Source organism: Bombus fervidus, chromosome 9 (genome assembly GCF_041682495.2).
Source record: "Bombus fervidus isolate BK054 chromosome 9, iyBomFerv1, whole genome shotgun sequence".
Classification (NCBI taxonomy): Eukaryota; Metazoa; Arthropoda; class Insecta; order Hymenoptera; family Apidae; genus Bombus; species Bombus fervidus.
The window spans coordinates 12,649,298-12,675,801 of record NC_091525.1 but is presented as its reverse complement, the minus strand read 5'-3'; the positions used below and the strand labels follow the sequence as shown (position 1 = coordinate 12,675,801).

At 37.6% G+C, this 26,504-nt stretch overlaps 1 protein-coding gene across 9 annotated transcripts in view; it reads left to right on the top strand.

Annotated features, from left to right (window-relative positions):
- Positions 1-22,034, top strand: part of Mura (ring finger protein murashka) — a 35,996-nt gene extending 13,962 nt beyond the window's left edge. For 3 of the 9 annotated variants that reach the window (XM_072011185.1, XM_072011182.1, XM_072011187.1), the window contains 9 exons: positions 13,107-13,675; positions 16,709-16,910; positions 16,993-17,080; positions 17,708-17,793; positions 17,888-18,472; positions 18,830-19,030; positions 19,139-19,440; positions 19,627-19,930; positions 20,175-22,034. In XM_072011185.1, the coding sequence (XP_071867286.1) occupies positions 13,440-13,675; positions 16,709-16,910; positions 16,993-17,080; positions 17,708-17,793; positions 17,888-18,472; positions 18,830-19,030; positions 19,139-19,440; positions 19,627-19,930; positions 20,175-20,249 (2,079 nt within the window). In that variant the 5' untranslated portion in view covers positions 13,107-13,439 and the 3' untranslated portion in view covers positions 20,250-22,034. Of the gene's footprint in view, positions 1-10,968; positions 13,676-14,426; positions 14,777-16,569; positions 16,649-16,708; positions 16,911-16,992; positions 17,081-17,707; positions 17,794-17,887; positions 18,473-18,829; positions 19,031-19,138; positions 19,441-19,626; positions 19,931-20,174 lie in introns of those variants that run through there. The other 6 variants (XM_072011183.1, XM_072011184.1, XM_072011186.1 and 3 more) reach the window with 5 other exon arrangements.
- Positions 22,035-26,504: the final 4,470 nt, after the last annotated feature.

Sequence of the window (26,504 nt, the reverse complement as noted above, 5' to 3'; positions counted from 1 at the left end):
TGAGCTTACGTGGCGTCCTCCTTCAATTTTCTACCTTCGAACGTACAAGCTACGTACAAAGATAAGAATCTTTTTAAAGCTGCCAAAAAGTCTTGGGACTCACCTCGACAACAACGTACATACTTAAACGTGTATATATAAATACATTTTTTTATTTTTATTTTTATCGACATAAAATATCTATAGCCCATCCCTTTAGAGGATTAAAAGAAAATTTTTGAAGTAATTTGGACGTCTTTGTTGATTTACAGTTACGGGTCGATAATGAGGGTCTTATTTCGTTTAAAACGTGTACCTATTTTTATGATTCTATCGATCGTATCGAGCGTATAGTAAATAGAAAAGATCAGATCTACGTAGACCTTTGCTTAGCCATTTTCTCATCCCTTTGTAAAACATTATGCGAAGAGGCGATTTTCCAAGTCTCTCTTCTAATCTCTCCTCCTTACCTGGCTACGATTGTGGATCGTCGAGAGATCGAGTTCCCTCGGGGACCTGGCCACAATATCCATCATTACAGGGGACGTTAGAGGAGGTGCAGTGGCGAGGAGGGATGGTTGTAATTCGCCGCTGCGGTATGCGGGCACGGTGACGCATACGGGCGCTCTCTCTCTCTCATCGGCTCTGAGAACTCCTCCGCTGTTGCCTTGCGTCGGTTTCGCGAAGAAAAACCCGCGGGGACGAAAAACGGTGGATAAAATACTCGTAAGCCCGGCAAAAGCCTGCCCTCGACGCCATATGCGGGCGCGTGCACGCGTTTTACGAGTTTACTGGCTAAATTGGCTCGGATCATGGGTGACACGGTTAATAGAGGTTCGTTAACCGCTTTTATATCGACGAATTATGCCTCGTATAGAATATTACACGTACAGTGGGTAGGTTTGTTATTTTCGTGGGTAGGACTCGATTTGTTTGGTCAATGTGCCTTCGATAAGATTTTGATAAGACGGTTTTCGTATTCTCGTAGAATCTTCCATAGCAGAGAAAACTAATATACAGGGCGCACAGCCACGCGCTTTCAAACCCCATTATGTCAAAAGCGGCAGTTGCCAGGAGAAAAGACTCGCTGCTGCATTTTCTACTCGCTTTTCTCGCGAAGAATTTCGTGCTTCTACCTGACATGTATACCTTCCGTTTGTCTACGCTCGAAGCAAGATTCCGTTCGCGTTGATCTACGAAAAAAATTCGAAACTTTTTCTTATATTATTGACGACTAGTACGCAGCAATTACAAACCGAATCGCGATGATTCAACGGAAAGGCGAAAGAAGTGAGAAATACGAAACCATGGTCGTTCGAGTCGCACGAACAAGTCATGCGACTAATTTCTCAAAGCGAAACAGGCGAATATGGACTCGTTAGTCATCGGTTTGCCTGTGTTTGCCAACACCGACTAACAATAAGAGACCAGGGGCAGCACACGGCGTGTACGGATGGTGTACGCCAGTTTTTCGTCCGTGGTCCTCGTCGTTGTGTTCGCATAAACAAACGCGGATGCACAACTACGAAGGCCACGGTATAATACCGTACGATAGAGGCAGAACAGGCTCCCGTTTCCGGATTGTTGCTTTTAATTCTATTTGTTTATTTCGAACCAGTAGGTCCAGTTCAGCAGGGCTAAGCGTAGGTACCTGTTACCGTACGTACGTGCGCATAAATTAAAGCGTCGCTGGTCGTCGTCGTCGTCCTCGTGGTTTACGAGGAAAGGGTTCGAGCGAAGGACGAACATGCCCCAAATACGGAGCGCAACGGTGGTCGATTAAATTTCGATACAGTTGTGTCAGCCAAATTCAAATCTTCTTCTAATCTGCCGAACAATCCTACATTTAAAAATCAAATCCTGTCGATAAAGCGCGAGTCTTTACGCGCTTGTGGGAAAATACACAGAACGTGGACAATACGCAAAAGTCTATAAGATATCCAACGTATAGCGCGCGTTATTTATAACAATGAGACTATTTTGACGAATCGAATTGAGACTATTCCGATGAAAAAGCAGCCAAACGCGCGTCGTTTTTTTAGCATTATTTTATTTTTTTTAGTATCGGAAGGAATTTGCTAGTTTCTATATATGTACACGGATTATTTGAGCGTAGAAACTAACGGAATAAATGGAATAAGGTTAAGAAGGGGGAGTTTATTCGAGAAGCTTAGTATGAAGTGAGAATATAAGCTGTTTTAGAAGGTTGGCGTGGCGTGGTGAGAAAATGAAATGGGCCATCCGAGGAAGGTTTGTTAATCCTTTAAGAATTTTATTTGCGCCTCTACCGGATACCGTGTTTCTTTCTTTTTGTATCCATTTCGCTAGAATACTTTTAATATAACAAAATTGGTTGAATTTATGGAATTATATTTCGTGGTTCAGTATGAATCGAATTATTAACAGCTTAATACCAAGGTATATCTTATATGAAACTATAATCACATAATGTTCCATGAGATAATTAAATTCAAAGTTTAATACAAGTTGAACTATATCTCTGATATAAGATTACGATCAAATTGTGGCCTGTTTTTGGAACTTGAAGATGTATTCGAAGAGTTCCTTGAAGATCTCTACAGCATTATTTCTACGTATAAGATTTCTCCATAAGATTTCTTTAATCTTATTTACTATCGAATTATGGCCGTGAAATATGAAATATGTACATTCTTCTAATATTTTTAGAAAAGCTAAGAAGAAAAATTCGCCTTCTTTTTACTATCGAAGAAACAATCCGGTAAACTTTCACTGCTATCTAAGCTCGATTATTTCAATGGTCTCGTTATTTATCGATACGTTAGTACAGTTGGTTTTCGCGTCTCTCTTATTGGGGGTAACATCGTAGTAGCGCTTGTATCAAATTAACCCCCTGTGTCTTACAAGTTACACTTGTCGCGTGGAAAACACAGTCCAGAGGTGATAACGAGTCACACTCGTGATGCTGGGTGCGCTCCAAATGTAAATATACAGGGTGTCCCAAATAGCACGTTAATCACCTTACGCGTTAACTAGAAAACCAAACTATAAATTCCATGGTCGAGAACGATAAATTCTAATATCACGAAAAATCACTATTCTTCATTTTTATTACATTCTAATCAAATTATCCCACCCGTAGGATATATCATAGTACTATTTTTTTTTTTTTTTTTTAATCAGAGGACGTTGAATGTTTTTTTCACCAGAGTTCTCTTCGACAATTTATTACGGCTATTTATTAAATTATACTTTAATTTTTGAAAGCATACGGATATTTCTAACCAAATCTAATTTTATCCGGAAATTCCTTTTTGTTTTTTCTAAAATATATCTTTCGTGTAACGTTACGGTAAAATTCGCGATGTTTGAAGAAAATGACAAAGCTCTTAAAATATTACCGAAAATACATCGCATCGTTGTTTGATCGATTCCAATCCACGATAATAATATTTTACGTAATAAGAATCGAAATAACTCTATCGAAAGTCGAAATTATTCAGACTGAAACGAACGTTACCGGCTGCCCGGAAACTCGTTAGGTCTCTTGCATCGCGAGGAAACGCACCATCCTCCAGAAGTCGAATGTTCTTTACCCAGAGTGGACCTTGAATATTTTAACGCATCCTCGTTTCTTCTCGAAGGCTGCTGGTCGATCGTTCCCGCTTCACAATCGTTCGCCTCTGCTATCTGTTCGTCTCATCTTCGTTCGAAAGCGAAACAACTTCTTCGTCTAACGCATCGAAACCAACTCCATTGTTTTTTCCTTTTTCTTTCTTTCTTTTTTTTTTTTTTACGGAAATAGAAAATTCTAGAGACTTCACTTTCAGTGTTATCGTTTACCGAGTTACTCGGTTTCTCAAAACGAATTCTATTAATTAATTAATTAATCAAATTTATAAGTTACGGTTATTTCTATTTATATTTTCTATTTATATTCTATTTATATTATAGCGTTGGTATTATAGTCGTTAGGAAGCTTTGCAATTTTCTACCTGATTCATTTACGCGTAGGTATAAAATAACGAAATAAAAGAAAGAAGAATGGTGGAACGAACGATTTAAGAGCGATGGATACTTGAGCGAATCGACAAATGTAATACAATGTCATAAATGTCACATATATCGAATCTTATTGTACGTTGTTAATAATTCGCCATAGGCAAATATATTTTTTTGACATTTCGATTTATATCCAAGCTTACCTTTCTTTTTATTGTTCTATGCTTTCGAAATATACGTGTGCAGTTTATAAAATACCTATCGAATCTCTGCTATATTACGTAAACTTTGACCGCTTTCAAGCGTTTGATACCTTTTTCATCAAAAATAAAAATCTCCCAGTCTCTCTTTGTTTATATCGTCAACGATCCAATCTGCATATAAAGAGTTGAAATTTATTATTGATAAAATACTACAAGTATATACGTATATGTATTTCTTATATATCTTATACATAGCGTCAGAAATTACAGAAATTTTATTGAGAAAAAAAAAAAACAGTTATATTTGAAATCGTTCGTTCATTTTCTTACGTCGCTTTTATTACATCGCGAAAGGGCTCTGCAGGTCAAGTACGTACCTCGATCTTTATTAACTGTACGCTTATCTTTTAGTTGTTTTACGTGTAATAAATTTCGACAATTATACGTGTGGTACGATCGTGAATCGTGGATCGCGTACCATGAAAGAGTTAATTCCGATTTACTACCCTATACTACTCTAGACTAGGTTACCGAATACTCTTCTCCTCCACCGGTACTTGTAATTTCTCATAACATAATAAATAACATAATAAATCATTGGCCCTACAAGATGCAAAAACAACATCGAAATAAAACTCGTTTTCGACCAGTCCATTCACTATCAACTCCATAGAGAAAGAGAGAGAGAGAGAGAGAGAGAGAGTCGTCTGATCGTTTCCCAGTTCAATCAATAGCGGCCATGTTGCCATAAATCCGAACGAACTGTACACCTCTGTATCTATTAGATTGCTTCATATCAAATGTCCCTTTTTTCGAAATGAAACTTTAACTATACGTTCTTTGGAACAACAACGTGTATTTGATCAAAGTTATCTCTACGCTACGTCCAATTAATACGCGTTGTCCATACATTTGTTATATTCTTATCGTAGGAAAAATGATGGAGAAGGTATCGATAAACTCCGTGTTTTTCTTAATTTTTCGGTTTTAGCAAGGGAACACGCGATGGGTGTAATTTATCAGAAAGTAAACGATCAAAGATGTTAATAGGTCGATCGACGATAAAACAAAATTGAACGAATCGTGAAGAATAACTCTACACGTTTCGATCTGCCAATCTGTTTCTCGGAGTAGAACGCCTGAGCTAATATATAAAATACACGATACGTAAAACGTTGGAATAACAATCAGCCGGAACAATAACGAGAAAAGAGAATTGGTCCGCGAAGAAAGTTCGATAGAAAATAGAAAATCCAGCGAGTCCATCCCGTGCATCCTTTGAGGAGAACGAAGTGGAAATTTCTCTATCCCTCTTCCTCTCTGTTCCTCGTTCGTTCGCTTCGTCTTCCCTCCCTTTCGTCTCTTGGTCGCTCTCTCCAGGGTGCCAGCCAGTTTCGTGATACGAAGCGGCCTGGATCGATAGAGAGCAGCTCAAGCTCCTTGGTGCTCCTCTCTCTCTCTCTCGCTCTCTCGCTCTCTCGCGTTGAGTTCCCTGATTCCTCGAGGACTCCTGAAGGTGTACCAAAAGCATTTTCTGTCGATTCGAACGAACAGGAACCAAGCACGTAGAAGGAGAAAAGGGGTGATACGTAGAAAAGAGAGAGAGAACGATAAAAAGAGGGAACAAGGTCTCGACCTGTACTGCCACCGCCCTAGGGACCACCTTTTGTACGTTTCGGCTTTTTAAGGGCTAGTCGAGTGGACGAACGAAGGTCTACGGCCCTGCCCGTGAGACACCGTGCCAACAGCTGGTGGAAAAATCGAAAACGCAGCTGCCGTCTTCTCGAGCGGCATAAATTCGAGCCTTTGTACATACTCTCGTCGACGCTGGCCACGTCTTCCATCCGCCTTGATCATCGACCTCGGACTTTTCGGTCGGGAATATAATCGTGGGAGGCTTTGGTTCCTACGTTACAACTTTGCTCGCCCGCGACTGGTTGGCTTGCTCGCTCCGCCATCAGCCGCTCATCGTGGTTCGACCAGGTTGCTAAAAAAATGCATCGAGTTGAGAGTTATGAAATGGAGAATGAATCTCTCGCAGTCTTGCGGTTTTTAGTACAGGTGGTTTGGCTTGAGTTTTCGCTCTTTGATGTCTTTTTATTCTTCCTCTTCCTCTTCCTCTTCTTCTTCTTCTTCTTCTTCTCGAACCTTCTTTTATTTATTCGATATTTTGGTTGTGCGTGGCAAACTGCCGCCGAGTTGAGAATTTTGAAACGGACAATAATAATTCCAAGAAAATTGTGAGTTTAGCTTCTCGAATAGAGAACTAGGCCTCTCAAGAATCCCTAACATAGCGTCGTTGGATAGAAAATTAGAATAGAAACGTGGAAGCTTCGAAATGAACGATTCGAAGAAATGGAAAATGAAAATCCTTACGACAACAGTCTCCTATTTCCAAATATAAGAAAAGTGTGCTTGTAAGTTACCAGCCATAACACTTTTAACGCTTGATATGATATCGAGGTAACCTTCAAACTTCCAACCGTTTTCGAAATAGACGAAGATTCACTTTATGCTCTTACATGTGTCACGAAAAGAACAGGTGTTTTGACAGTAAACTAGACCACTTCAATGTACATACACCTACGTTTATGGGTATTACAACGCTTATAGGAAACGCGACGAAGTTTAGAAATTATTAGAAAATTACTGTATCCTTCGTACAGTGTACATATATACACCCACGTTCGTAGATGTTGCGTGAAAATACTTAAAACCTTTGTAATTCGACGATCGGATGTTAAAATTTGTCGTAGAAAAAATATCAGCTACAATTTCTACGTATTCTAAATTTGGAAAGTAAATTTAAAAAACTGTCTACGCCTCTGATTCGATAATTAAACGTAGGAATAAAATTTTCCAAAATACCTCAATTTCTTTCTCGTCTTTTATATCTTTCGTTTAGAAAAAAAAGAAGAAAAGAAAAATTAAAACTTAAAATTTGCGTTAGGAAAATATGGAACGACGTTTACGCGCATCCTACAAACCTAAATTTTTAAGAATACTTAAATCTTCGGACCGTCGATTAAAAGGTAAAATCCATTAGAATTCCATGGAATCGTGATGGTCCGGGTATCGTGACCCCGTTCACGCCAGCTTTTGATCACGTCGCCGCGCCGTCCGGAACGGTGTACGCGTTTCTCGCCGCGATTCCTTCGTCCTCGTCTCGGACGGTTTTTGCGTCGGCCGCGTCTCGATAGAGTCGCTACCACGAGAGAGGAGTTTAAAGGTAAACGGGTTTCTCGCAGACGCGCACATCGCCACATCACCAGGAGCTCTGGCCTCTCTCGATCAGATCCACCAGCACTAACGTTACGTGTACGAGGTTTCAGCGACCAGACACTAACGTTTCAAATTTTGAACTATGATTGCCCGTTTTAAGAGAACCAATCGCGATTCGACTCTAATCTCACGCATATATTAAAGATCGGAATGTTTAAAAACGTAAACTGTAATTTAAAAAATTCGTAACGGCAATTTTAAAGAGTCTAGCGAATTTAATGAATCAAATATCGGCAGATTTTTAAGTTACGATCTGTGATGTATAGAGGAGAAATTACTCTTGGATGCAAGGTCGAATTAGGATCTCTATAAAAAATTTGTTGAAATTGAATCAACATCCGAGCGCTCGAACGTCGAAGGTTACATCCTTTGTTCGAAGCATAAGCGCCGTCCCTCCTCGTCTGACGAAAATGGACCTCTGCCATCGCCGGGTACAAAGCCACCGAGACGTTCTTATTATTGCGTCAAAGAGACGTATTAGACGTTAAGTAGCGTTTAATAGCACCTGTTACGTTACTTCGCCCATTGCCTTACCTCTGTTAATGATATACAACACCCAAGACATAGTAAATATCCAGCATATGGTACATTTACAGTAACTGCTCACCGGTGCACGTGCACCGTTATCCCTTTAAAGGAAGGAATAAATGCCAGTGTAGTAGATAAAAAGAAAGATATCCGCCGCAATAAATAATAAATAATTACGTAATAGCGATAAAATGACATTTTTGTGCAATTTCATGTAAAATATGAAATAAATATTTTAGTTTTGAAACGAATGGCCGGTACAGGATGATTCAAAATATGAAAGATGTTTTTTTACTTATCTCGTGGAGTAATCGTTTATGGAACACATGCTTCTTTCTTCTAAGATAATATACAATTATCCTATGATCTTATATCTATAGTTGATTAATTATTGCTTTAGTAAGGGATACATAAATTGCAAAATTTTCCATCTTTATTACTTTATCTTCTGAAAGATTCTTCGTTATTCCATAAGGAAAATTTTGGGTTTGCTAGTATTAAAGCGGAGAGTTACTTTGTTTTCCTCTTGGATTAACTATTTCATGAATTTCGGTTGTTAATAAGAATTAAAAGATCAGACAAAAATTAAACGTATTTGTTCGCTATCTTGTATTAGATACTCTTATCTCCCCGCGTGACATATGGCACGTTCACCTGGCGCCCTTGTGCAACCCATCTACTCTCTCGATACTTAGATCGACGGTTGTTGCTAAAAAATTCTGCCCGACCAACAGATAGTTCCATTATTCGTTTTCATTTACAGTTTAATGAATCGTCTACCTTCTTCGGTGAAATATCTATTTGGAGTTGTAGTATTTCTTTAAATACCCCATTGCAAGGTGCTTTCTACTATCCTGTCGAAAAAATATTTATTTATTACGACGAGATTTATTTATCGATCCTTCAGAATTTACATTTGAAAAATTACTTCACGTATGACGTAAATTTTGATTCCAGAAATATTTTTGAAATATATTAAGTTCGACAAACGTTAGTCCAAAAAGAATTACGTTTCGCAAAATTTGCAAATAATATACTTCAACTTTAAATTATTAAAAAAAAAAAAAAAAAACTACCATCTTCGAGGTATGTTCATTTTAACTCTTAAGAAATATGGTCCTTCTTCGACGACACGATAAAAATTTCTTTAAACGCTATCTATCCAATTATATACTGGCGTATAAAACGAACTGTTCTATTAAATTTTCTTCTCTCAATATAAAAACATTGAAAACGCGCGAGCGAGAATTACATGCGCTTCAACCGCCATATTGTATAGCATAAACTTTACCATCACCTAACCAGCCAGTGTTGACATAAATTCCATGCCAAGAACATCAATTCCACCATCGTATAACCAAGTAATCGTTAGCTATCGCGACATTTCCCGTCCACTCGCTTAACAGAAGTTCCATGAGCGTTAGCGCAAGGAGAACATGTGCCATCGGGCCCAGGAAAGCGAAGAGACTCCGTGTCCACTGCGATGCACGTCCAACAAAACTATCCTCTTCAGTCCCAATGTCTCGATGATACTTAATTTCATGCTTAACATCGTTCCAACAAATCTTCTATATCTCGACTTCAATGAGAATCTTAAATCCTACAAATGAGAATTTTCGATACAGAGGAGCACGGTATCGAAAGTTTATTTCAAAGGACAAAAAGCAAAAACCGTATTTGTATTTGACTACGATGAGAATTTTCAGTAAAAAAAGCCTATTCCTGTGTTATGTCGGACTTGCATAAAAATCTCATCTACCATCGGCGAGGATCTTTTTATAGAACGCAGAACTCCAGAAGAAGGAATGGTATCCTTGCCCAGGTCAAAAATTTGCTACAATCGGAGGCTTATTTCCAGTCGTCCAGGATACACATATATTTTTATTTTGCTTGGGCCGTGCGGGGCCATGGCCTGCACAAAAGCAAAGAGAGAGGTTGGCCCAAAGCAACGGGGCCTGGATATTCCGGTTCATTTAATCGTTTCTTCGGACTTCGTGGTCAGGACCCTGGTCTCTCATTCCTCTCTGGTTCTTCACGAGGAGATGAGAAATCGAAAGAAAAAAATGACGACGATGTGCCGTGGGTACACAAAGGAACCAGAAAATGGTACCTCTAGACAGCGTCATAGGACGCTGCCACCCAAATTGCCTCTCGATCCCATGAAATATCTTCTTTCGACGAAAAGAAACGTGTTTTTCTTTTTCTCGAGTTTTACGAACTTCGATGATTCTTGCAACGATATATGCAACGATTAACACGTCGGAAGTATTATGAGATAAAAGCCATTAATTGCTAATGTTGTACTTACTTAAAAGAACTCGTTGTTCTCTCTTTTTTTTTTAAATCGTGTAGCATGCCCGAATCTTTTGAACGGGAATGTACATGCTACAATTTCACGGAATACCTGATATATTTTGTATATTTTTCCACATTATGTGCATTCTTCCATCTCCGAATTTCTCATAAATGGATAAACATTGCCAATCTAAGAATAAACTATTTTCTTTTGAAATTCTAATATATTGTTTGTATGTGGACGAAACGGTATATTGTTACTTTAGATTTTATATCGGAAGAGCCAGAATTATATCGATATTTTGTTATGTAGATAAAACTATGTACAATATATAGTTATCCATAAATTTCCCAATAATATTGCGTAACTTTTAAAAATGATTTTACAGTTTGTTCCTTAATGGATTGATCGGTAGCATTGCTATCATCATAGAATCATGTATATCATCAGAAATCCACGTCTGTTAACTATTGTGCATCCTCTGTGCTCTTTGCATGAAACGCTTCTCCTTCTTCTTCTACGCTATTCTGCTTCCAGTATTTACTTATCAAATCAGTTTAATCTCCTTTTTGAAAAATTTCCACTGCTTCACGGACAACTAAAAAATAGCCAATTAATGATTCTTAATTATCGTAGCGTATAGGTAGAGTTTTGTACGCTTGATGAATTTGTCACCGTATGTTTCGTATGCTCCTGTAGTTTTTCACGTTTGAACGTCAGAACGTGGCTCGCGTGTCGACGGCCCATCGAAGAGGAGCGATTTCGACGAACACATTTTTTCCTTCGGAACGTATGCTCAGGCTGATTGAATTGATGAACGACAGGAGAACGAGAGAAGAGGACGTCGTGGTCTCGAAGGAGGCAATGACTTGGTCGTTGATCGTCAACGTTTAACGCATCTGGACCTGTCGTAACTTTAACGAACTCCGAATCTACAGGATGTTTCAAAATTTAACGCTACATTGAAATATTTACCCTTCCGAAACTGAATTTTCCCTACTTTTAGTCTGTGTATAAAATTATTTTTTTTTTTTTATTAGTTACTAGTAACAAAGGCATATTTTCTAATTTGGCATGATTTTGTAAAGAAGACATTAAAATTTGAGTCTAGTTTTACTGAGGACAAAGTACATTTATCGTTTAGTTAATTAACGACAATACTCGACGATCTTTCTTTCTCGCGAAGTAGCAAAATTAATAAAAATATGGGATAATCTTTATGGCAAATGAAAAAAGGAACCAAGATTTTGAAACACCCTGTATAAAATCAAGCGAGTAGTATAACGTCGCTCGTGCATCGCTAGACCAAACAGAGGTTAACAAATGATAATTTAAATTTCAATGATTATCAATTTTCATCTTCGCATCGAATCCCGCAATTCTTTTTTTCTTTCTCTGCCCCTTTTTTCCCCTCTTATCTCTTTTCTTGGATTTCGACGACGACGTCAACGTGTGCATAAACGAGCAATAAAATCGGCGAACGGTGATTTCATAAATATTCCTACGGAATTATTAAACGCGATTTGCATACGTTGCAAGCGCGAACCGCGATTCGCTCCTTTTCATGACGGGATACGCGAGCACGATGACGAGAGCGTGAACGTTTGCTAACGGCGAGCGAGAGAAACAAACATCAATGGCAGTATTATCCTTTCACGAAAAAAAAAAAAAAGGAAAAATAAAAAAAAAATTAAACAAGTAAACGAGTAAAATGAAAGTTTAAAAAAATAAGAGAGAAATTAAGATCAACGAGATCGTGGTTTTTGTAAAGAAAGAAATTGAACACACGAAAGAGTAACAAAGATTGAACCAAGCATAAGAGAGACATAAAATTATTTTTAGCTTTGTTACATAGATATTAAATGACGCAATCTAGATCAGAATCGAAAGTTAACAATTCAGAACCTTAACTGAAATAATTAAAGTTTGAAAGCGTCTTTTAAAACTGTACTGCTGTGTTATATCGAATTGCTTGAATTCATTGAAACGTAATTAATATTATCTTTCTTGGATCATTGAACCGCTGAAATTCGATTCTGGACCAGTAGGTGGCGGGGAGATTTTTTTTCTCACACCGGAAACATATCCGAACTCGTCGCCACTCAGAGCTCTAGTTGCCCGGAAAAAGCATGCGAATGTTCATTCAAACTTTGCCAACAAATACGAGCACGTAGTTTAAGAAAGATGATATTTCGAAATAGAAATCGCTGTGTTTCTATCGTTAATTATAATTGAACTATTTCAGTCGCGAACTCCGCGAGATTCGCCAGATGTAGCTTTAGTAAAACAATTAATTATTCCTCTCGTATATATATATATATATATATATAAAATATATATCTATACATTTTCTTTATTCTTATATACAATTATCACAATGTATTACTGCATGGTATGTTTGTTTCTAAGACACATTCTCTGTTCTTATTATCGGCTGTTACTACTTTGTACGTGACGAAAAATCATTCCGCGATATCATACATATTTAGATCACGTCGTCGCTTGTTCGTCTTCGCACTACCCTATCGAAAATTACACATATTTTTTTCTTTCTTTCATAATCTTACATCTCATTTATATTTACGTTATGGTTGCAACATTAAAGAGATAGAAAAAATTCGCAAATTCCATTTGTCTTGAAAAACAAGTACGCGACGCGACAAAAGTACGGGGCTCCTGAGATCAGCGGCGTCGTCTCTGGCGTTTCGAGCAACACTCGAACATGGCGGCGAGCTCGGATGTTCTCTCGACATTTCGAAAGAACGGCGCGCGAGGTGGAAATCGCCTCTCGATCATCTAGCCTCTTCTCGCCGTGTAACGTTCGAATATCTCGCCAGGTTCTCTCTCGATAGCCGGAGTCGGAGGAGTTAACGTGCGGCGTGCACGTTTCGAACTGAAGGGGGCCAGAAACGTGTACGAGGTCGGGCGAAATCACGAGGCGAGGTTAACCTCCTCCGCCTTGCCGTGTCGTGTCCTCCCGTTTCAACCACGAAAACGAAACCAGCAGGGAGAAAAAAAAGAGGTGGAGCGATACCGTGTGGCTCTCGTTGTGAAAGAGAGAAAACGAAAAGAAAAAGAAAAAAGGAAAAGTAAGAGTGACGGAAAAGGAAGAAAGAGAACGAAAGGGTAGAATAATAGGATCGAAACGAGACAGAGCAAAGGGGGAGGGAATGAACGGCCCTGGGAGTCATCAGCATCGCGGCTTGGGCATGCAGGGACGTTATAGGGCCGTAGTAACTGCTGGCACCCCGGCAGGGCCCCACTCTCGACCCCCAGCGCCTCCTCACGCCCGCGGTGGATGGCACCCTCATAATCAGCACCCTCAGCACGCCCAGATACCTCAGCAATACACCGGCAACAAGGAATACCCGTATCGACAATGTCCACCACCACGCTTCCATAACGGGTATATCATTGCAATAACGAACCTGGTGCACCTTTCGTGCATATTCTCTTATATCGCAAAATTTTGCAATATCATTCCTTTTTTTCTTTACATGTTACGTTTCTACATAAACTTCATATTTTGCAAACATTCTTCTGCTTTTTGTCTTTAGGTTTTTGCGAAAGATATTTTTCTTTAGATTTTCGTACACCTAATTGTTATTTTATTCTCTACTATGTTCGTACGACTATCTACTACGTATATAGGACATTTCATAATATCAGAAAACTAAAGAAAAGTTCGATATTCTAAAGTTATTTTATACTTTACTCTCTACAGACGGTTTAAAATTTCGCGGGGTTGATGACTCCACAGTCGACTCTACAGCCAAGTTAAAAATTCTCGAGAAGATGCGATAGAGTCTTTTCAGAGTTAGCATCGTACGATGCTGCGCAACCCATTCGTATACGAAACTACACTTTACGAAGTAATCGAAAGTGTTACGATTTGTTATCGCTAGACTTTTTTTATTTGCCTATATGGTTACATAACTGTTCGTAACGTCGAGAATTACGTATACATCGGTGTAATTCTTGAGAAGGTCACTTCGTTACGCTATCGATCGATCGAGAATCGAACATTCGTCGATAGGTTTTCGCATTTACCAACATGAATGATCGATATGGAAGGGAGTGATTGTCGCGAAAGTTTTCTGTTCGAGTTACGCGTTACGCCTAGTAAGTGTGTATTTAATTTTCAGAGTAACCGACATTGAAGAGTCGACCATTCTAATCGACGATAATAAACGCGCATAACGTTGTCCTCGAGTTGCGACGCTACAGATGCAACCGTGGTGCTTTTTCGTTTTCACATGCACGGTTTAATGTCCGTGTCAGTCCGTTGAAACTTTCGTTTTTCTTTCCCACTCGATTTCATCGAATTTCGGGACTTGTCTTTCGAGTTTGTTATTGCGATTAACATTCCGCGAGTTGGAAATACGGTATCTCTAGTCTATGAACCGCACGCGACACATAAACACACGTGTGCATGCGAAAAATACAGATGTTAGCTTGTTCGATTGAGATGATTTTGTGAAACTGTTCCTGTACATACACACATGTTGTACGTATGTGATATAGAAGGATGAATACATATCGATTTGCTAAAAGAACGACACTAACAAATAGTAGAAGTAAACTTTAAAGTTTAAAATAGAGAATTATTAATTACATATTCTAACACTCAATAATGAGAATATTTGCTTTCTTTTACAAATTGATCTTTACGTAATTATGATGCTCGTACTCTAATAAAGAGCTAAGTAATTGCTCGGCTAATTTTATAAATATCTCGAAATTGATAATCTTTTTACGTGTTATTCTTGTAGTAAATCGACGATGTGTAAACACGACACATGTTCACACAACTAAATATATGGCACGATTAAAAACACTTGTAAGAATATATTGCGCGGCTAATTATTTTTCTTCAACGTGATATCTCTCCTGCAAAATTTATATTTCGCGAGTTTGTGATGAAACTGTTCATAGCTGCATGAGACACCATACAGCACGCGACCTTGAACGTATTATGTATATACAGATCAATAACAATCTTTAGCATTCGTTAACAGAATATGTAACTATGATCTTTTTCTGTGCCATAACGAATGCTTGTTCTTGTTTGAATTATTATTTTCTTCTTCATTCTCCTCGTTTCTATTTTCTCTGTATTCTACATATCATGTTTAAATCTTCTCTTCGCTGGTTATCTTGTTTAGCATGCCACCGAATGACGACTATTTTTTAAATAATTATAATAGTATTGTCAACTTGTTTGAAAAGTGACACAATTATTTAATTGACGATATACAGTTTATTTCTTCGTATTGCGTGTACTTGGTTGTCACGTGTTTTTTTTTATTCTTTTTTTTTCTTTTTTTTTTTTTACTATCTCGTCTAGAAACTTCCGTAAAAGTAAGGCTACGTTTTACAATGGATTCATCCCATATCGCTATTTTATTGATATCGTACACGATTCATGTAAACACGCCCATAATATGGAATTTATTCAGCTACGCGTTACTAACAATAATATTATTCCCGTTTCGTATCTAGTCAAACGAACATTGTTTTATTTTAAATCGGTAAACGTATTAGCATTACAGATACCGTTGACTAAAATATAAACCTCGTATATGTGGAAAGATCAAAATGGCAGTTACATAAAGAATATATTTTAAAATCAAATATTGCTTCATATAATTTATAAAAACTCGATAATAACGCAAATCCCATTCTTTGCGAATCTACGAAAAAAATTTATGAAATTTCTATAAAGAATTGTAATTTGTTATTTTGACGACTCTGATAGTTGTAGTATTAAGATTGATACAGCAGGTGCGTTGTCGTCACGATAGTAATATTCTATATTCCACAGTAGAAGAAAATCATGTTTATTATTACATCAAATTGTGTCATATATAAAGGAATCGTCCGATCAGCAGCACTCATATTAATTGTTCGATAGATCGATACACGTGAATGATCAAGAGTTGACGTAAATCGTGATCAAGGAGGAAAAATGAACTCCAAGTTATGCGTATATCGACGTTACGGTGAAAGTACTTGTAATTCAATGTAACGTAATTCAATGATTCTAAACGATCTATAAGAATTTCTGTGGAATTATTGGAATTGTTAATTACTATAAATTTCGAATAATCCTCATTATCTGCATTAACTTTGCTACGATCTTGGAATTTTTCTTTTTCAATTTTCAAATTGAATCTAATAAATGTAAGGAAAGATCTAATAAATTGTAATTTCGATCTATTACGAATTAATTGTTATTTATTATTTATTGCAAATCCGATGTAAAACTTTACACAGCTATAGTCTAAGAAATGTTCAAAAAATATTGTTTCCAAAAGTTCCGCAGAATCTTATGCACCAGTGTCTTATGCAATGTGATGCCAAACACCTCTATTTCATTGTAACGTCGACACTCGTCGTCCTTTCTAATATGATCGCTAACAATTTTCTATGTATTTAGGGATTGTCCTGGAGTCGGTACGTCTTCCGGGCCAAACGGCAAGGAAGTTTCGTATCACGGGAACGTAGGAGGGTCTAGCGTGGGGTACAAACCGCCCCCGCAGCACAGTCCACAATCAAGAGGTCCACAGGCTCATTTTCCACAAGAGTCCGTGGGCCCACCGGCCAATTCTCCACCGTTGCATATTAACATTTGCGGGCAAGTAAGTATCCATCCCTCCTTCTGTCCTATCTACGAGTCAGTATCTCTGTGTTTTCTTTCTTAAAACATATATGTACTCGCAGGAGAACGCAATGCGTGGTCCATTATTGAACATGAGTCCAGGTCTTGGAGCTAGCGGCGTCGATATGGAATATCGTAGGAGTTCTCAAGGTATCCTTAGACTTTCGAGATACATAGTACAAACATATATTATTGTATATGCTATACTATACTATACATGCATATATGATAGTATGCACATATAAAGTAGTATATACACACATATATGCATGTATGCATTAATAATACCAGTAAATATTGCGAAACACGTTGATATTTAGTACAGATCGAATTTCTATGTTTTTATCTCTTAGTTATTCTATTATTAAACGGCGAATGTTTATGCAAATTCATATTCTTATGGTGCAACTAAGAAAATAAAATCTAAGAAGAAATTGAAATTTCAACAACTAAATAGAGTAAGGGATACTATTTTGTTATGTTATGTATGTTTTGTGCATTTGTACACCTTTCAGTTTCTCATAAATGCATAAACATCCGCAATCTATTTATGATAAATCTGTGCTCTATTTATGATACGAAATATTAAACGAAATAAAATTTATTAAAATCTCCTAATAGATGTAACCGGTAGGTATCTTGTTACTTCTGGCTGTTAGGTAGTGTGCTGTTTATAGATTTTTGATGTAGTGTACGACCATTGTATACATATACATAGCTTCTTTGACCCTATGGCTGAAAGTGAATGAGAGGTTATTTCTTGTATCTTTATTTCAGCGACAAACCAGCTACCTCTGAGTCCTGTACAAATCCAGCCATCGCCGCCATATTACAGACAGCCTAGTCAAGACGATGGTAGAAAGGTATACGTCCGTTGCACTTTATCAAAATTTCGGCTCGATCGTTCCATCACAATTTTTTACTTTCAATGCAAAATCGATATCGGTCTAATTTTAGAGCGAATCTCCTTCGAGAAAACGCCGCCGAATATCCCGCAACGGTGCCGTCTCTGGAATAGAAGTTCGTGAAACTACGCCACCGTCGCCTACACCATCGTTGCACACTACTCCACCGCCATGGGAATTTTCAACAGCGCCCCAGAGGCGATCACCTCGAAATCACATGTCGACACGCGGCAGTCCAACTATCAGAAATCGTTACCAACGATACACAGACTCGTTCGGCTTGTCTTACCCTTTCGTACCCGGTCATACCCCTCATCCGCCCATTCACAACTCCCACCATGGGATTCACAATTCTCATCACAACATTTCGCACCATAATATTCATAATTCGCATCATAATATGCATAACGCGCATCAAACGCATCCCCATCATCCACCTGGTACGGGACACCATCCCGCGCAAGGAGCAAACGGCCCTGTGGTCGTGGACGTCGGGCAAGTCGGTGTTTCCGGTTTGGGGGTTGCCGTTAGCGGGGAACCGATCTGGCATCCTCAGGCGACAAGTTACAGGATCCCTTGCCAGCTGCACGGCATATACACACCGACCGGAGCACACGCGTTCGCACATTCGTGTCAGGTAAATGTTTTATAAAATCAATATCGCAACTAATTTTATAATAGTCGATAATCTTGAACAAATTCAGGAATTAATCCTCTATAAAAATATGACATCATATTCCTTCTGTATGATATTCGTATATATTATCCATTGGAAAAAAAACGTAAATTTTGTTGTGTTTAAACAATTTTACTTTTTATGGTATTTCTTGTTAAGATATTAAATTCATATGTATATAAAATTTGAGTAATTATATATATAAGTCTAAACATTTAATTTAAATTTTAATTAAACGTTATAATATTCTTGTATTAAATTCCTAAACGAGTTTGAGATGCTTAGAATATTATAATAAATGAATTTATATTTCCCCAGGTTACCCATCATCACAGTCACTATTCAGCGGCTCATCCGACCCACCCAGGCCACAGCCTGGTCGGTTCAATAGTTGGCGCTGCATCCAGAGGATATCCAACACCAACCGGAGGTCCTGTAGCGGCTCTTCATCACGCTCACGCGCCTCCTCCACCCGTCCATACTACTCATTACACTGCGCACCATCAACTTTCCCAACAGGTACGATTCAACAGTTAAGACAAATTATTATAGTATACAGGATATTTTATCATTACTAAGAGAAAACATTTATCTAACGTTCTTCATTTTTTTTTTTTTTTGTTACAGCGAGAAGTTGAATTAGAGTTAATAGAGTCCCATCATCATCATAGAGTGGGAGCTACAGCCGGTGCCCCATTACCATTACCACACTCGTATTCACCGCCAGCTCTAACTCAAGTTACCACTCCTACTCCTACACCTATATTTTTATCAGAAACAAGGAACAGTCAATTGGAAATGATTCAAACCAGAACTCGGCGCACACCGTCCAACGTTCATCACACGCTCAGACGACCAAGGTCGAGTAGATGGAGAGGTACGCCTCCGATAGCACCGGCTACTTATTCAGGATTCCTGTTACACTTTTTGTAAGTACCACTTTGTCGTTACTATTGATACCAACACCAAAATGACCTTTAGTTATATATATATATATATTAATAAAAATAAAAGAATTATTACAAGATTTGTAAAAAAATCTCTACTATGAATAGTTATGATTCAACCTCATTTATGATGAGTTGGTCTAATTTACAAAATTTTGCAATTTACAGCGCAATGCTCAGCAATCCACCATTATCTCCGTACAGTCAGGCGGAACTATCCTCGCCGGATTCGGCGACCGAGAATTACGAAGCACTGCTCTCTTTGGCAGAGAGACTAGGAGAGGCTAAGCCACGAGGACTGACTCGGGCCGAAGTGGAGCAGTTACCCTCGTATAAATTCAACGCGGAAACGCACCAAGGAGACCAAACTAACTGCGTGGTCTGTATGTGCGACTTTGAAGCTCTGCAGTCACTGCGTGTTCTACCGTGCTCGCACGAATTCCATTCTAAATGCATCGACAAGTGGCTTAAAGTAAGTTTATTGAGAATAATACGATTCTATATAGACCATTAGCGATCCACTATATACATCGAGGCTGATACTTTTGCGGTGGATCATCAATTCACTCTATCACATACTAAACTAACAGTTGAAGAGCTTCCTGAAATTAATTATTATATAATCATCTATAAACTAAGAATACTGTTCGAGGCTTGAGACTCGCTTAAATTAAATTTTAATTAATAACCATAATTTATTGATTTCTTGATTACAGTCAAATCGAACGTGCCCAATATGTCGCGGTGATGCCGGAGAATACTTTGGAAACAGCGGGACAGGTAGCGACTGACGCCAACCCGCTCAAGTACACTAGCGCCAACTGTCACGAATCTCAGGGACGCTAGTCGACACAGAGCTTCCAGCGATCACGTTGCTGGTTTGTGTAAATTTCTGTTGACAAGCATTTCTCGCCTTTTCTCTGACCGAGTCGTTAGTATGTCACGGTTGATCACCTCGATTTTGCGAAGAGGAGAGGATTGGGAATGAATGAAACACTTAAAATTAAAAAAAATATATATAACGGGGATAAAAAAAAAAACATAGTAAAATTCAGGGTATGTTGTCAGGGTGTTTGGTGTCGAGAAATGGACCACACACACGCAATAAAAGTACACGATTTAAAATTGCAGCATGCAACATTTTTACAATGCGAATTAACGTTTCTGCGTTTATTCCATTATTTTTTTTTTTTCTCGAGAATAGACAAGTCTGACAGGTTTGAGAAAGAAGGAGTGTATAGTAACAAGTAATGAGCAAATCAATCAAGATCGAAAGCAATTAAGGAAATTTCAGAGATTTGTTAGAAGCTATCAAGCATTTCAGGTCAAGATTAAAGTCTGACTTAATGTATTTGTTTTGTTTCATCGATGCGCTTCGAGTTTAATCGTGTTTAATGCTCGTTTGTTGTTTTTTTCCTTTTCATATTATTACTTTGTCAAATTGTCAAGTTTATTCTGTACATAATTACGTAATACGCAAAACTATAATCGCTACTTTCCATTAACGTTCCAGTTTTTATTACTATTACGAGTACTGCTATTATTATTATTATTATTATTATTATTATCATTATTATTATTATTATCATTATTATTATCATTATTATTATTATTAATATTATAGTGATAGTTGTATTTTTAATCCTACGAATTGTACATATATACTCGCATAAACGCGCTCCTATCACAATGAAACATACACTACAGCCAATTTGATTTTGTAAGTGATTTTTTTTTTTTTTTTTTTGTGTATTTTTTCTCTTTGGGCACATAACCAAATGTAGCGTGAACATTCTTTTCTTTTCTTTTTCTCGCGGCAAACAAGTTAAGATATATCATTATGTGGAGTAAACCGATTAGAGGAAAGAAAAGATTCGATCTTTCTAACCTATATATATATATATATGCTTTACGTGTCTTTTTACGTAGATCGGATAATCACTCTTTTGTCACGTCGAACTCGTAAGTGTTTTTCTATAGCGACTAGGGATTGTAGATAAAAAAGAAAAAAGAAAAATTATTAAATTATTTTGTCAGATGACGTAAATATTTTGTAAATAATCTGGCGAAACATTCGATGTTCGTTTTGAGGAACACAAAAGATAGTAGATCCGTTTTTCATTGTACTCACTTCGTCGCGAATCGTTTTCTTTCGCACGAAAGATAAGTTTCCCTAATACTATTACTGATTCACAGGCTATCGTAGAACGTAGAATTAACTGGGGGAAGGGGAAGGAAAAGTAAATACGTCAAATATTGTTCGAAACGTGACGAAGATTTAAAAAAAAAAAAATAAGAGGAAGAAAAGTCAGGCTCTTCAGCAATAGTTTTCATGCAAAAAAAAAAAAAAGAAGGAAAGAAAGCTGCGTAAAGAAGATACAAAACTGAACAAAAAAAAAAAAAAAGAAAGATAAGAACACTGCTTCTGTTTCCTGTGTATCTACCTCTAAATAGAAGAAATGAAACGATTCATATTTTTTTATACACACATCTCATAAACAATAAACGTACGTACGCTAAGAAAACCAAAAAAAGAAAGAGAGAGGGAGGGAGGGAGGGAGGGTGGGAGGGAGGGAGACAGAGAAAGAGAAAGAGAAAGAAAAACCGCTGGATAGAAGAAAAAGGGAAAAACGAGTTAACCGCGATTTTTCGAATTTCCACAAATATTAACCATAACTAACTAAATTAAAGATTAAGATTTACCTGGTATATAAAAAGAAATAAGATAACTTGTATTTAGAAGTCTCTAACAGAAGAAAAAACAGAGTTTATGAATTAGAATACTATTGGATTAGATACGTATTTAAAAATAAATGAAAGATTGATTCGTTTTTGAAAAAAACGTACGTTCCCGAGGTTTTTCGTAAAGGGGCTTTCATATTAATCTCAGCTGAGCGATACCACGTGGAAAGAGAGCGCTTTTGTTATCGTGAAATTTGAAATAATCTTTCTTGTTATTCATGAGGCTCTTCATACTTGCACAGGTATGATCAATTAGCAAATTTCTGTTGCGCTTTATAGTTAAATGAAATTGTTATGTAAAAAGTTTCTTACGCAATTGCTATAATAATCTATAATAAAATTTACTTGTAATCGATTTGTTTTAGATTAGTAAAAATTTTCCGAACTTAATTCTTTTTTTTCTTCTTATACTCTTTAATAATCCGTTCTTTTGCGAAAGATATACATAGCAAGTAGTTGGTAAATAATTATATTAATTGAAAATTCTATTTGTTCTCGGTTTATTGCGTTAATTAGTTTTTAATGTAATCGATCGATGAGATAAAAATCACGTGGTGCGTCGTACAGTGAAAGGTAACGGTCGGACATCATCAAATGTAATCGAAAGGCGGAAAAACGCATGACATCGCGATCATGTTCGTACCTCTTTGACTTATCCTTCCATTTCTTATCGCGTGCCTTTACTTTATTGACCGTGTATCGGGAAAAAGACTATGGGAGTTCTCATGCGAAAAGTCGACGAAGGGAAGAGATATGGGTTATTATCATAAAGGAAAGCCGAATCGACGCGAATCATGTTCGTTATTTCAGAGAAACAAATGTAAAAGAAAAGAATGGAACGGCTATCCGAGCGTTCCGAGAAAGAAGTTTCGAAAAAGCGGAGAAATATGTATTTAAAGCGCAAAAACAAAACCATGTGGTGACAAACGTGTCTGATAAATCGAAATGCTCCGTCGTTGTGCATCTGCTGCCTATAGTTTATTACAAAATAGAACATCGATAGCGCTTCGATATTAAAAAATCGTTTGAATATAGTTTTTCTTAAATTTTCAAACGTTCCAATTAGAATTCGATACTGGAAAGAATTTCTCGATTTATTTTAATATTCTATTATTTTGTTTCTTAAATCTTATATTATCTAAATCCGCTGATCTATAATTCGTTCTCGGATGAACACGATAAACAGTTCGATTTATCCATAAACGAAACTCGTCCGTGCAAACGCATATACGTAAAACATGTACTTTTTAGTAGCTTTGTACAGGTCTAAGGCTGCGGTTCGCGAAAAGTTACCAAATGCAAGTGACGTGCGTCGGAAACAAGCAACGGCTCGTTTAAAATTAGTAGGCCTGCACGAGCTTGCCGACATCTCGTTCCTCCGTTATTCCTTTCGTTGTTCCACCACTCAGCTTCTATCATCTTCTTATCAATTTTTATAGAGGGGAAAGCGGCTTTGCGCGGCAGCGGACGTCGAACGAAGCGATGCAAATCAAAAGTTGATTTCCTTACAACGATTACAACCGTCTCTCGTTCAAACTGCGTTTCGTTTCTATCAATCGCGCGCTTATTTCCCATCCGCGTCATTTGCATCGATGTAACGCGTCGTGTAAACCCAGCTCATTATCGAACACAATATCAAAAGCTCGTGTGCGTGTGTGTGTTCGTGTTGCTGTGTGTATATTGAAAGAGGAAAGAGAAGGAAAAAGAACGAAGAGCGAGAAAGCAAAGACAAATGAAAGAGCGTTGGTTTTTCCTAGATGCGTTATAAGAGAACACATATCACTTTTCTCCATCGTATATCCACGCGTCTCGCACGCTCGCCCTCTTTGTCGCATTTTACACCCGGGAAGGAGAGGAAAATAGGAAAGGCTCACATTTTTTTACTAGTTTAAGACCACGAGAGTGAGAACGAGATGAAGAGAGAGAGAGAGAGAGAGAGAGAGAAAGAGTGAGTGTGAGATTGTGAAAAGGGACGAGCGTTCGATTGGAAGGAGCTGATGCCGAAGATTTCTTCCCTATCAAGGGATTAAGAATATTTTCCATTCCGATTTTCCGTAATGTTATAATCTGAAAACGAATTATGAACTTTAGCATCTCTTTATCTTACTTATGAAATATTATATTATAAATACGACGTTTAACGTTAAATCTGTACAATCCGTGTATGTATATAAAATTTCAACTGGGAAAAGATATAACCAAATGTTGTAGGAATAATATGAAACAGTATCAGAATTAAACGATACTTGTAATCGCTGTTTCTGTAGAGATGAGTTTCTCTTCTTTTCTTTTCGGCTTTTAAATCGCCGATAACGTCGATTTTCGGCTGTAGTAACCTTGGCCCGTCCAACGCTCCGTCCCTTGATACGCTTAGACTAAGGTAGCATAACGAAATCCATAATGCGTACCTTAAACACACCCTGAATCCTAGTGTACCAGTTGCAGCAGAAAAACCTATGATCGGTTCCTGGAACGTCCTGTATCGTCTTAACGCCAATAGTTAAATGCAATTCGAAGAAGATGCTCTCCGAAGCATTGTTTCCTGGTTAATTACCGAGTGGCGATTTTTTAATAATACAGAGCATGAAAAGAGAAAGAGACGATGAGAATTTTATTTGAACGCATGTTCGAAGAACCGGTCACGAAACAGTACCAAAAGTAATTGTTCCGACGTATGAGTTCGCCCAAGTTGCTTTTAGATATAAACGATATAAACCCTTATATCATTTGTATATAGAAAGAGAAACATGTATTCGTTTATATACATACTGTACATTAGACACGTATCACGTGTTGAAATCGCAGAAAGAAAAAAAAAAAAAAAAAAGAAAAAGAATACAAAGGAAGAACGTGCGGTACGTTGCTTCGAGTCTCAATTACTTGGAGAATGAAGAAAGTAGCTGGCTTTAAAACGCGTAATATCGAAGTTGCGCGTTAACTCGACTGTTGCGTCGGCGTTGCTGAGGCCAGCTGCGCGTTCAACTGATTTATGCATATCGAAGGCCGCCGTTGAAGAATTCATCTTCTAAAAGCCGAACGTGTACTGGACGCAGCGGTGTGAAAGCCCTCGCTGAAGTAACAACGATCGATTTCGGCCTCTTTTTCTTCCCCTTGTTTCGCCTTTCGCGTTACTGTTTAAAACGAATTTCTATTTATCCTGCTTTTTCTTTCTTTCTTCTGTATTATTTTGAAAAAGTCAACGAATTCGATTCAGTATTATAACGATAATAGATTCGCGTTACCCGAGAATCGTAATAACTACGTATAGCAGTTTTCGCACGGTTGGCCCAACAGCAAACGACGTTTCATGAATCAAAATATCATTTTTAAAGAACGTCGTGATCCAAATCGAAAATCATATCCAGTGACCTGACGTCTTGTTTCCAATTGTCGATAAATCCGGAGAAACAGCAATAAATCAAACGATCTATAGAAAGAAAAAAAAAAAAATACATTGATATTTCGCATTCAAAATGTACGAACGCATAACTTCATTGTTTGCGGTTTACCATTCGTTTCATTTAACAGCTCCTTTGAGACAACGATGAAGAAGCACAATACGTTCACTGAATCACTTCACGACATATAGTACAAGCATGCCATTAGTTTAGAATAATTTGTTTCTCGTTTCCTTTCTTTTTCTTTTTTTTTTTTTCTTCACGACGGGAAAGTATTCCCTCCTGCGAGTGGTGCTCTCTTATCGTACGTTTGTTCGTTTTTCCAAACTTATGGGTAGCGTATATAATTAACCTAAAACATGGAGATTTCTGATATGAATCGCCATATTGGAAAGAATTTGGAACGCGTTTAATTTAAGAAATAAAAATTAATTGTATTAATTCTTACTTACTACTGAGTTTTCTAATTTTTTATGGGAAAGATTTTCCTCTCTCTTTTCCTTCTTATTTATTAATATTAATTTCCATATGTTATCATTTTCAAGAAGCACGTGGCTAGAGAAGCATTTTATACGTCTTCTTCAACGACGCGTTAAGATTATAAATCTCGTTGAAAGTCGATATCGTCTAACAATAAAGATTCTTTTTCGCTCCTATACATGATGTACCACAAATAACTATATCACGCTTAAAAAATACATTAACGTCCCTCCCTTAGCTCCTTCGTATTATTTCATTTTCATTTTTCTCTTTTATCGGCCTGGCTAAGTAGATTTCTCGCTCTGTTAATAAAATAAATAGCGTGTAATAATTGGGATAGTTCGAGATGTTGTCCTCGGCAGCGCAGACTTGTGTAACAATTTTTATATATTTTATTCGTAGAATCGAATATGTCGCCGCTGCAAC